The following is a 12,132-nucleotide window of genomic DNA, read 5'->3' on the forward strand; positions in this document are numbered from 1 at the left end:
ATCACGTATATGTTGTAGGTGTGCTTAGCGGTCTTACGTAGCTATCGCAGTTTCGCTGCCTCATTATGTGCTGTGAGTGAAAATTACACGGTTTTCTGGCGTGCATTACGCACCGCTGTCCGCTCTGCTTCTGTATTTTTTCAGAAGAATGTATTGCAGCGTGCCTTTCTGCAAGTCGGACAGGAAAAGAAAGCTCGGAATAAGTTTTCATGAATTTCCTGCCAACAATGACCGTCGCCAAGCGTGGCTGAAGGCGATATCAAGAAAAGATTTTGTCCCAAATGACAAATCATCGAGCAGTGTCCTCTGCAGCCTTCATTTTGCGGATTCAGACTACACTTTGGGGTCCACAAAGCTTCGCCGCCTCAAACGGGATGCTGTTCCGAGCGTATTTTCGGGATACCCAACCTACATGCACCCGCAAAAACCACCAAAACGGCGTAAATTGAAGCGAAAGGTACAGGACTGATTGATTGATATGTGGGGTTTAACGTCTCAAAACCACTATATGATTATGAGAGACGCCGTAGTGGAGGGCTCCGGAAATTTCGACCACCTGGGGTTCTTTAACGTGCACCCAAATCTGAGCACACGGGCCTACAACATTTCCGCCTCCATCGGAAATGCAGCCGCCGCAGCCGGAACTTCCCTTCAGACAAAAAAAAAAAGGCATCAAGTTTATCAAGTTGCCATGCCAAAATGACTGGTTCAGCCTGTGACAGTGCAACCACCCCAGGCCATTCGTCAAATTCTGATGTCTCGTTGCCATCAGTCTCTGAAGGAAATACAGAGGCGAGTTTTCAAGGTGCGGGCCATGACAGAGGCCATCTGCAGCAGACTTCTGTAAGCCATGTGTCAATATTTAGCCCCAAGGAGGATCAGGTGGCTATAGGGGCGAAAACAAGTGCACAAGATGCAGTTGGTGAACTGCAGCGGCCTACTAACTCAGTTGAATATTCAGCGCAAACTTGTGATGAACTCCTTCCTTGCAGGCAGTCAGATGCAAGGGCAATCAACAGAATGAGGGTGCAATTGTTTAGAAAAGCAGATACTGTAAGGAGACTGCAGCGAGAAAACAGCCGCCTAAAAAAGAAGCTCAGTGGTTATGAGAACAACACCGTCCACTCGGCAATCAGCAAATGCTTGGAGAAGGTTGGCACGGCCCAGTTCTGCCTAGAAGATTGCTTAGTGGAGCAGATCACCAATGCAACAAGGCAACGACCCGCATGGTCGCCAGACTTTGTGCGGGAATGTGTACTATTGTACTACTTGTCACCCAAGGCGTACCGTTACATACGCAACCGAGGCTTGCTTAAACTGCCGTCGAAAAACACCCTCCTTCGCTATGTCGGGAAGTCGAACGGTGAAAGTGGGGTCACACCACTAGTGAAGGAATGCTTAAAGCAAGAGGTGGGCAACCTGAAAGAGCAAGCCCGGCTTTGCTCAATTATTGTAGATGAGATGTCCATCAGCTCCAAATACATATATGATCGCAAAATGGATTGCTTTTTTGGGCAACAAACGACAAAAGAAAACAGTGGAGCAGAAGAGAACACCAGCAACATCATGCTTGCCAACAAGGTGCTATGTTTTGTTGCTACAGGATTGTCCACAGCATACAAGATACCTTGCGGCTTCTTCTTCACGAACCGTCTAAGTGGCAAGCTTTTGTACCAGCTTACAAAAGAGGTAATCTCTGAAGTTGAAAAGTGTGGTCTGTGTGTGCTCCGGATTGTCACAGATAACCACAAAATTAATGTTACGATGATGCGTCACCTGGGGAACGGCTCACTCAAGCCTGTTGTCACTCATCCATGTGACCCAGAAAGAAGGTTATTTCTGTCATTTGACCAGTGCCATATTATAAAAAATGTGCGAAGCCTTCTGCTTGAGGGGGAGATGACAGATGGAAGCCAACCAATAACGGGACAGTAGGTCAAGCAGCTGTATGAGCTACAAAAGAACGAGGTTGATTGATTGATTTGTGGGGTTTAACGTCCCAAAACCACCATTTGACTATGAGAGACGCCGTAGTGGAGGGCTCCGGAAATTTTGACCACCTGGGGTTCTTTAACGTGAAAAGAACGAGGTTGTCAAACCAGTTCGCTTCCTCACGCAGAAGCACGTAGAACCAACGAACTTTGAGAAGATGCACGTCGGCAGAGCAGTGCAGCTGTTTTCAGACGATGTCATCTCGGCACTTTCCTTTTTGAAGGAATACCTGAGTCGCCACCCTCAGGCAGAGAAGTTCAGAAATGCAGAGGCGACAATCTTGTTCATGAAGATGATGCAAAAGTGGTTCGCCATCCACAATGTAGCAAACCGAACTGCGCATGTGCACATGAGACAGCCTGACCAGATGCACTTCTTTTGCGCGACTGACCAACGCCTACAGTGGTTGGAAAAGGACTTTCCAGACTACCTTGAGGCTCTCAACAATGCCTGTAAAAGGAGTGAGAAGAAGTTTCTAAGCGCAGAGACTTATGAAGCTATTTTGCTGACGAGCAAGTCTACGGTTTTGTGTGTAAAGTTCCTTCTCGAGAGCGGTTTCTTTTATGTTTTGACGAGGAACCTCTCAAGCGACCCTGTAGAACTCCTCTTAAGTTCTCTACGGCAAATGGCCGGTGGCAATGACTGCCTGGATGCAAGAGCCGTGACGTTCAGCCTGGAGAGGATCTTGAGCACTGGCAACCTCTGCCCATCCCAGTCTTCAAACGTCGAGGACGGGCAGGCTGTCTTGGGGTAGGTACACGTGATCTGATGCTTTAGGGCAAGTGCTCATGGTAGGGCAGGTCGCCCTTTCTTTTAACAGGACCCCCATAATTTTTCATGGCCTCACACAACGCATAGCACGCGTTGTGTGCAGCTACCACTGTTGTAGCCTGCCTACTGATTGAGATTGTTGTGTTTGAGCCACGTGAGCACTCAATGTCATCTGCTCATATAGACAATGTTTCAGGAGTATAGAGGACTGCTGCTCACAAGTGACTGCGTTTATTTTACGTGTGTTTTGCAGCATACATGGCGCTTCCATGAGCGTAACGTCCCCTGTACTGGATGTTCCAGCTGAAGCAACAGCACAAGCTGCCACACCTGTTTCAACTGAGACATCTCAAGTTGCCCTAGCCAGGTATGCCGCATCAAATGTTTTTCAAGACTTAATGCTTGCTTGCCTGGCTGTTCTTCTTTTCCAGCCAGCAGCCTTTTTTTCTAATACATGTTTTGCACATCTTTTTTAGTTGCACTGCACCTGAAGACGTTGGGATGGAAATCGACGGGCTGTTTACACCACTGAAAGCACTGCCTCGTAAGTAGATGAGTAGAGGCTCATTGGAGTATTATTAAATGTAAGATAAAACAAAAAGCTACCATCTTCACTTGCTTTATCTGAAGGTTATCTGCTGATTGTTAGCAACGCACCAAAATTTATGCTGATGAGGGCTGGGTGGAAACAGTGATGCATTTGCATTACACACAAGATCTGTCTTTATGGGCTGTCTAAAATTTGCTGTGTTTACATTACTGCCAAACACAATTTTTATGCTCTCACTGGATACTTTTTATTCTGGTGTTTCTTTTCATATCTGCTTATTTTCTTTTTCAGTGCAGCGGCCACCGTCAACCATAGTGAATGCTAGCATTGCTTACACAGCCGGGTTTGTGGCAAAAGCAGTCGAGGAGCGGAGAACATGTACCTTCTGCCCTTCCCTCTATCAATCAGATGGATCCAGTCCTGTGCTAATGGGGCTAATTAGCCTGAAGGCAAGGGGTGGCCAAACTTTCCCAAAGCCTGATTTTGTCATGGTACTTGTGACCACTAAGAAGGCTGTTGACATTGCCCTGCCGCACATAAAAAAAAGCAATGTGCATCAGCAACTGGCTGAACTAATTTTGCCTCACCTTGAACAGTGCCCCCTTTTTGTATGCCCGGCAAGAGATGAGCATGGTGCAAGCACACTGTCAGTGGTCTTCGACAAGTTTATTAAGCCACTCTTGTCCAATGTCGGTGCGGCTGTGACAGACAGGGCAGCTTACCGGAAAAAGCTTGCATGTAAGCCACTGTACCGGAAAGTGCTGCGCGTGTAAACTTGTGCAACGCATGAAAAACATGGTGCATACTATGTGCCTCTGTTTTTGGGTTGTTTCTGTAAATGAAGTCTCATGTATAAACTCGTATGTAAGTCACTACTCTGCAATGTGCTCCGTGAACAGAATTGCGCAATGAAGAAAAACATGCTGCAAACCGTCCTTTTCTTTCTTGCTGTAAATAAAGTATCATGCATCCCGAAATGAGTTTGTTTGTCCTCTTTCCGAGATGTAGCTTCGGTGCATTAGCCTCCAATGTTTAGGGCAACCGCGAGAAAAATTTTCTGCTGAGTTCAAGGACGCGGGTTCGACTCGCGGCCGCTTTTCTGCTGGAGGCGAAAGCGAAAGCGGCCCGCGTGTTCCAGATTTCGGCGCTCGTTAAAAATCCCCAGGCGTATGGGCGCCGAGGGGAGGGGGTGCAAAAAAAAGGCACTTGCTCCCCCCCTCCACCCACCAAACCATTTCAACACTTTACCCCATGCCCTCTCCCTTTTCCTTCGCGCAACAATAGATTTGCCCCCTCAAGGTAAAATCCTGCCGGCGCCCATAACCAGGTGGTCACAATTAATCCGGAGCCCTCTACTACGCTGTGCCTCATCGCCTATGTAGCGTCGACGTGTTAAACCTCATAATAAAAATTGACCCAGTTCCAGCCAGGCAACTTCAACGGTAAGCACTGCAGGAAGTTTGTCTTACCCAACACTGGATTGTGACAACGCTTTGTAAAACACCTGCGCGCCGTGAAAGATTACACTTCACTTAACAATTTTTCTCTTAAATGAATGCGAACAAAAAAAAATTGACATCTTTGGTACACAAAAAAAAAAGCGGCACTGCGCTCTTTCTTTGTATCACGCGCTCTTTCACGTACTAAAATAACAAATACAAGCTTTCCAGAAATAAAACAAGACGGCTTATCTTTTTTTAAAAATGCGTGACCTTGAGCTGTGGGAGTCTGCGCTGACCAGCTCGGCGGCGGAGCATCAAATCGCCCTGATGCAACGAGCCCTGCATTCGGCGCAGGATCGCGGCCTCCTGGACGTAGGAGGCTGACCACGTCCCTTTCCAGCCCCCTTGGCTGCTCAATAAAATGTTTTTACCACCACCACCACAAAAATGAAAACTACTGATGTGCAATGAATTCACTTACGCTTCACAGCGGCCCCAGTCTACGTCAAAAATTAAACGGCTAAATGGCACCCGTAACTACTTCTATCTACTGCATTGATGAGCGGTTGTAATTTTTTCATTAAATGTCCCGCACATGCTGCGAAGGCTGAGTTTTCGTCCTCTGCGCCCGCCCGCGCCAGGGAAAGCCAGAAAAAGCGACCTTAGGCTACGCGCGCCGCGGTGCGGCGAAAAACGCGGCCACGCCCCCTTTTCAACTTACGCTCACTCCGGGCGATTGGGACGGCCGGAGCAACGGCGCGCGGCCGGCAGCCGATCGCAGAGGCCACGGTCTTACACCAGGCACGACCAGCGTCCGTCGGCGCAGACCGACGGCAACCGGCGCGACATGCGACATGCTGCATTTCACGCCGATGCCATAAAGTAACATTACCCTGTGCCAATGTGTTACCAAGACAACACTGCATCTTCCTCTTTTCGTGACGGAGCGACGCCGGACATGCTGAAACGCGCACACATCAAAGCAACACAGCACAGCGCGCGCCTGCGAGTAAATGCAACACCACCTAGACTCTTCACAAGGCCCGTTCATACCCCTCTCTCCAGACGGCATACGTCACGCTAGTTGTCCGATGTTATGACCGGCACAGCAAGGAGGTGGCTTGCAAGGGACGCTCATCGGCGTAACGGTCAAACGCTGTCCGCGTCCTGCAGGAACGCGGGAGGCGTCTGTGTGCGCCGCAGGAAATGCACATCAGCGTCGCTGGGACACATAGTCGGCGTCTAGCGCGTGCACGGCCGGCTATAAAAGGAGCGTGTCGGGAGTGCGCTGTGCTCTCTCTCTGGACTTTGCTGGCCCGCTCGTCTCGAGTGCGCTCTGGGCCCTTGTGATGGAAAGGCGCGTCTGTACGCTCTCGTTGCAATGTACTTCTCTTGCAAATATGTAAATTAAACACATCTACTTGTTCGTGAGACGCGTCGCAAGAGTCGTCCTTCGCCGGATCCTGGGTGGCAGCCTCAACCCCACCCCGGACATATCACCGACTGTCCAGTGGCCGAGGACGAGTCGCTCAGGTGGTGGTGTTGGTCACCCCGCGCACTTTTTTACCCCGAACGGCGGACAAGCCACGACAGGTTTGCCTTTCATCGCTACCTGCTTCGCTGGTTAGACTGCGTTAGGCTTGGTGCTGCATCGCACTGCTCTGAGTCTTCGTCCGTTCCCACGTGTCCTATTTTATTGGTGTATTTGTGAGTATGTGATTACACATCGATCAGTGCGACATGGGACGTTGTTGTGTTCGCAAGTGCCGCGGCAATTATGACAGTGGTCCCAAAGTGCGTGTTTTCGCATTCTCCAAGGATGAAGCTCGGAAGAAGTCTTGGATAAAAGCCATTCCGCGAAAGGATTTCACACCAAGCATACACTCCAAGGTGAGAAACTGCTGAAGTTTGTTGTCTTACCGGCTCTATCACATTACTGGCGTGCTGGCTCTGTTACTGTTGAACGGAGCGAGTATCGTGAGTGGTGATAGTAGTTTTGTCGTGCTTCAGGTAGGGCAGTGCGATAAAATAGAAAAGAAATACTCAGGCTCGTGTCAAAGTTCCCATTAGCCCGTTTTGTATGATAGTAATGAAGTCACTGTTATGCTTGGCGAAGGTCTGTGAACTCCACTTCCTCGAGGCTGACTACATCACAAAGCTGTCACATTTCGACGCAGCGTCGGGACGGACATTGACAGTCCACAGTGAGAGGGTGCGCCAAGTGTCAGATGCTATACCATCGGTGTTTCCGAACTGTCCGTCCTACCTGAGCACGAATCGCAATCGTCGAGAATCTCCTGTCTCGAAACGAGCTCAAATGGAAGACGAGGCCTTGAGCAAAGCGATAAGGACACTATATGCGCAAAAAAAAGCGAAGAGGAGAGAAATGCTGTGTCCTCTTTCGAACACTTAAGAGGCACGCTTTCTGCTGTATGCAGTAATGATTTCTGGATCATCAAGGCCAACGATCGTTGTGTGATGTTTCTCCGCATCGAAGATAATCCTTCACCGCACGTGAGGTTTTCCGTCACTGTGCTTGCTGATCTCTCACTTGCAGTCTCAGCAGGTATGATCAAGCTGGTTTCATTACCTTGAGGAGGCGCAGTTCCAGACGCAGTGCGCGACATATATCCAGACGTTGTCCTCACTGCTCCAGCAGCTGGAAAACTACATGACTGAAACGCCTGAAGTTGCAAGTCCGTCGAAAACAGCGTCAGTGTTCGAGCATATCGGCTCCTTATTGAATGAACTGTTCCAAGACAGTGACATGACCGAAGAACACAGTGCTTTGTTTCGTTTGCTAAATGAGCAAATAGCTCTCGCACTCGCTGCCCCCATTCGTCGCTACAGTGCTGAAACATTAGTGTTTCCTAGCATCCTGCACTCCATATCTCCGCACGCCTATAACTTTGCCAAATCAGCGTCGACGTTAACTTTACCCCATCCTTCAGCCCTGCGCCGTGTTTGTTCCAAGTATGAAGGCGATCCACTGAAGGAGAAAAACGAAGCGAACTTCCTCTCCTACATTGGAGAAAGAGTGAAGTGCATGCAGCCGCACGAAAAGACGGTGACCCTAATGGTTGCTGAAATTCATATCAAGCCATACTTCGACTATAAAGGGGGCAGCGTAGTTGGATCTGCAGCCAATTCTCAAGAGGAAGCCACAACCGCTCATGTTTTCATGCTTCAGTCGCTCTTGTCATCAAACAAAGATGTGCTTCACATTCTTCCTGTTACTAAAATGACCGACGAAATTCTACATGAGTTCTGCAAGAAAGTAATTTTAGAAGTGGGATCTATGGGCCTCAGGGTCATTGCTGTAATTACCGACAACAATTCCCTCAACCGGAAAATGATGTCGTTTTTCTCAGAGAAACAGGAAGTAAGCATTGTATATCCTCATCCAGCCGACAACAATCGGCCTCTGTTTTATGTCGTAGACCCTGTGCACATACTGAAATGCATCAGGAACAACTGGATGAATAAAAAAATGAAGGAATATGTTTTTACTTTCCTGAAGTGAGCCTGTCAGGAATATTGCACGACGGGCCGCCCAGAATGAAAGCAGCATCATTTGAAGCCGTACAGCAGCTGTATGCACTGGAGCAGACTTTTCTTCTCAAGCTTGGCTACAAGCTAAATTCCAAGGCAATCAATCCAACACCTATGGAGAGACAAAATGTAAAGTTGGTGTTAAATGCCATTAATTCGTTTGTATCAAACGCACTTGAGACGCGTGGCGATGCCCTTGAAACCACATGTGCCAGTTCAACAGCTCTCTTCATAAACATCATATGGACGTGGTGGAAAATCGTCAACGTGAAGACCCCTTCGAAAGGTCGCCAACTGAACGACACCCTTCAAACTCCAGTGAATTCTACGGTGGATCAACAACTGGTTTTCTTTAGTGGCATGGTAGACTGGCTGGATGCTTGGAGCAGCGTCAACATGAGCCGTGGCTGCTTGACAAGGGAAACACATTCTGCGTTGAGACTCACATGCTACTCCCTAGTTGAGCGGTCGTGGTACTGTTTAGAAGAACTGAAGTTCAAGTATGTCTTGCTGGGAAAATTTCAAACTTACACTCATGAAGATCGCTTCGGTCGCTACCGTCAGCTTGCTGGTGCACAATATCATGTTTCCGTGAGGCAGCTTTTGGAGTCTGAAAAGAAAATTCGTCTGCAAAAGCTGCTGATGCTTCCGCAGCCAGACATCAGCAGCGAAAGTGACACAGAAGTATCGCAACATAACTTCTCTATTCACATCTCAAATGATGAAACTTCCAACCCAAAGCATGAAATGGAGGTCGTTGCTTATAATGCTGGATATTGTGCTCATTCAGTTCTGAAGAAGATGTCATGCGCATTTTGCAGCAGCGTGCTCGTCCTGGAGAGCAGGAACATAGATGTGGAAGGTAACACAATGATTGACAACTTGTCAAGAGGAAGCTTAATGTTTCCGCAGCCATGTACTGTTAACATGGTGCTGTTGACAACGCTTGTTGTCGAAAAGCTCACCAAGGGAGAAAATGCAAAGGCGTTCCTCGCGTCGAACAACCAACGTGGCATTGTAAGCTCCATTACCACATCACTGCTAGGAGGTGTTGAGCTAGAGACTTGTGAAAATGGCCATACCTCTGAGACTATCGTGCGGCATGTAGTGCGTGTTGCAACAAATATCGCTCTGAACAACTTTTGTAGACTTTGAAATGACACCATCCAAAGCACCGCACAAAAAAAGGCAGCTGACAGAAAAATAAAAACCTTGAATAAGAAATGAGGTAGGATGGTTTTAGCCTTTCGTCCTAATAAAACCACTTTTACAAATGTATTTCTGACTATTACAGATTGATCACTAAAGGGTAAAGGCAGGCGTAAACAAATGCAGACCACGCAGGAACAAAAAAGAGAACAAAAAAAGAAACACCGGCTTTCAATAAGTGCCCACAGCAGATATAACAAGAACGAGTGGCGACGACGGCCGGGGTGCAGGTGGGCAACTAGTGTGACGTCACGCTCTCCCTGGAGGGACCTTGTCAATAGTCTAGGTGGTGTTGGTCTGTGCTGCCTTGGCACGGCCTAAAGACGGAGCGTTCGAAACGCGTTCGTGCTGTATTGAAGCAGTGGCAAGTCAAGATCAAGTCAAGCAGCGTTTCTGAATACGGGGGTTAAACACACGACAGTCTCCACTGCTTCTAGGTGGTGTTGGCCCGTGTCTCTGAGATGATGCCTATGAACTCTGCGGAGGTGAAACTCACCTCTGCATTTGACAACATGAAGTTGGCGATTTTTCCAGCAGCCGCTTTTTTAGCTTTTCCAGTACTCTAGACATGATGGCTTACGCCTGCGCGGCCCAGTTTCCGGATGACTCGCCCTCTAATGAGCAAGATGAGGCACCTCTTCTGAGGTGCGCTTTGCTAGGAAAACTCGTGATGGCGGCGCGCGGAAAACGGCATGCTCTCGTGCGTTGAGGGTGCATATAGAGCATGAGCCTTGGCTTCAGTGAAAAAGACGCATTGCAATGAACACAAGTAAAGGGGCGTTCTTTACGTAGAGAGTGCATAAGTAGGTTTTAGTGAATAAGACACATTGTAGAGGACACAGGAAAATGAACGTACTCATATGATGAGGGTGCATATAGAGCGCGAGGCTCTGCTTTAGTGAAAAAGATGTGTTGCAGTGGACACAAGAAAAGAGATGTTTTGTGTGGAGAGTGCATGAGTACGTTGTAGTGAAAAAGAAACTTTGAAGAGGGCACAGGAAAAAGTATGTTCTCTTGCGTTAAGGGTGCATATAGAGCACGAGGCCCTACTTTAGTGAAAAAAATGCATTCCAGTGAACGCAAGAAAAGGGAGGTTGTTTTGTGTGGACAGTGCATGAGCACGTTTTATTGAATAAGACGCGTTGCAGAGGGCATAGTAAAAGGTACGTTCTCGCGTGTTGAAGGTGCATATAAAGCGCTACACCCTGTTTGAGTAAAAAAAGACGCATTGCCATGGACACAAGAGAAGGAACGTTACTTTGTATGGAGAGTGCATGAGCACATTTTAATGAAAAATACACACTGCTGAGGGCAAAGAAAAGGGTATGTTCCCGTGTGTTGAGGGTGCATATAGAGAGTGAGACTCTGCTTTAGTGAAAAAGGTGTGTTGCAGTGGACACAAGAAAAGGGATGTTTTGTGTGGAGAGTGCATGAGCACGTTTTAGTGAAAAAGAAACATTGAAGAGGGCACCGGAAAAAGTGTGTTCTCTTGCGTTGAGGGTGCATATAGAGCACGAGGCCCTACTTTAGTGAAAAAGATGCATGCCAATGGACACAAGAAAAAAAACATTTTGTGTGGAGAGTGCATGAGCACGTTTTAATGAAAAATACACACTGCTGAGGGCAAAGAAAAAGGTACGTTCTCGTGTGTTGAGGGTGCATATAGAGTGTGACGGTGCATATAGATCTTACAGCATGAGGCTCTTTTAGCAAAACATTTGCATTGCATTGGACACAATGAAAAAGGGACGTTCTTTTGTGTGGGGCACATGTGCTACATCCGGTTTTGTTTCAGTGAAGAATGTGCAATGCATTGAACACAAGAAAAGACGTTCTCCTGTGTTGAAAGCGGAACATTTGCCGGCCATTTAGACCAGGCTAACCCGTCTACTGCAAAATCAAAACCACCACCACCTCTTGTGCTAAGGGGGCACATAAAACGTGAGGCTCTGCTTTAGTGAAAAAGACGCATTGCAGTCGGTACAAGAAAAGGGACGTTCTCTAATGTGGAGAGAGCATAAACAGCCTGAGGCTTTCTTTTAGTGAAACCTATGCATTGCATTGGACACAAAAAAAGGGACGTTTTTTTGTGTGGAGCACATGTGCTGCATGACATTCTGTTTCACTGAAAAATGTGCATTGCAATGAACACGGGAAAAGCGACTTGAAGGCAGAACAATTACCGGCCATTTAAGCCAGGATAACTCTGCTTGTTTCAACATCACAACTACCACTACCGCTTGTGAAGAGGATGCATATAAAGCTTGAGGCTCTGCTTTAGTGAAAAAGGCGCATTGCAGTCGGCACAAGAAAAGGGACATTCTCTAGTGCGGAGAGTGCATATACAGCCTGAGGCTCTGTTTCAGTGAAACTTATGCATTGCGTTGGACACAAAAAAAGGAACGTTTTTTTGCCTGGGGCACATGTGCTGTGTGAGCTTCTGTTTCACTGAAAAATTTGCATTGCAATGAACACAGAAAAACGACTTTCTATTGAGTTGAAGGCGGAACAATTGCCGGCCATTTAGGCCAGGCTAACCCTATCTATTGCAACATCACAGCCACCACTACCTCTTGTGTTGAGGATGCATATAATCGTGAGGCTCTGCTTTAGTGG

At 47.6% G+C, this 12,132-nt stretch overlaps 1 protein-coding gene across 1 annotated transcript; it reads left to right on the forward strand.

Moving 5' to 3' along the window:
• The first annotated feature begins 3,517 nt into the window (after positions 1–3,517).
• On the forward strand, positions 3,518–4,353 carry LOC119169794 (uncharacterized). The gene has a single exon (XM_075886684.1). It carries the CDS (start codon positions 3,541–3,543, stop codon positions 4,084–4,086), a length of 546 nt encoding a protein of 181 aa, XP_075742799.1. The 5' UTR covers positions 3,518–3,540; the 3' UTR covers positions 4,087–4,353.
• The last annotated feature ends 7,779 nt before the right edge of the window (positions 4,354–12,132 follow it).

Source organism: Rhipicephalus microplus, chromosome 2, assembly GCF_043290135.1.
Source record: "Rhipicephalus microplus isolate Deutch F79 chromosome 2, USDA_Rmic, whole genome shotgun sequence".
NCBI lineage: Eukaryota > Metazoa > Arthropoda > Arachnida > Ixodida > Ixodidae > Rhipicephalus > Rhipicephalus microplus.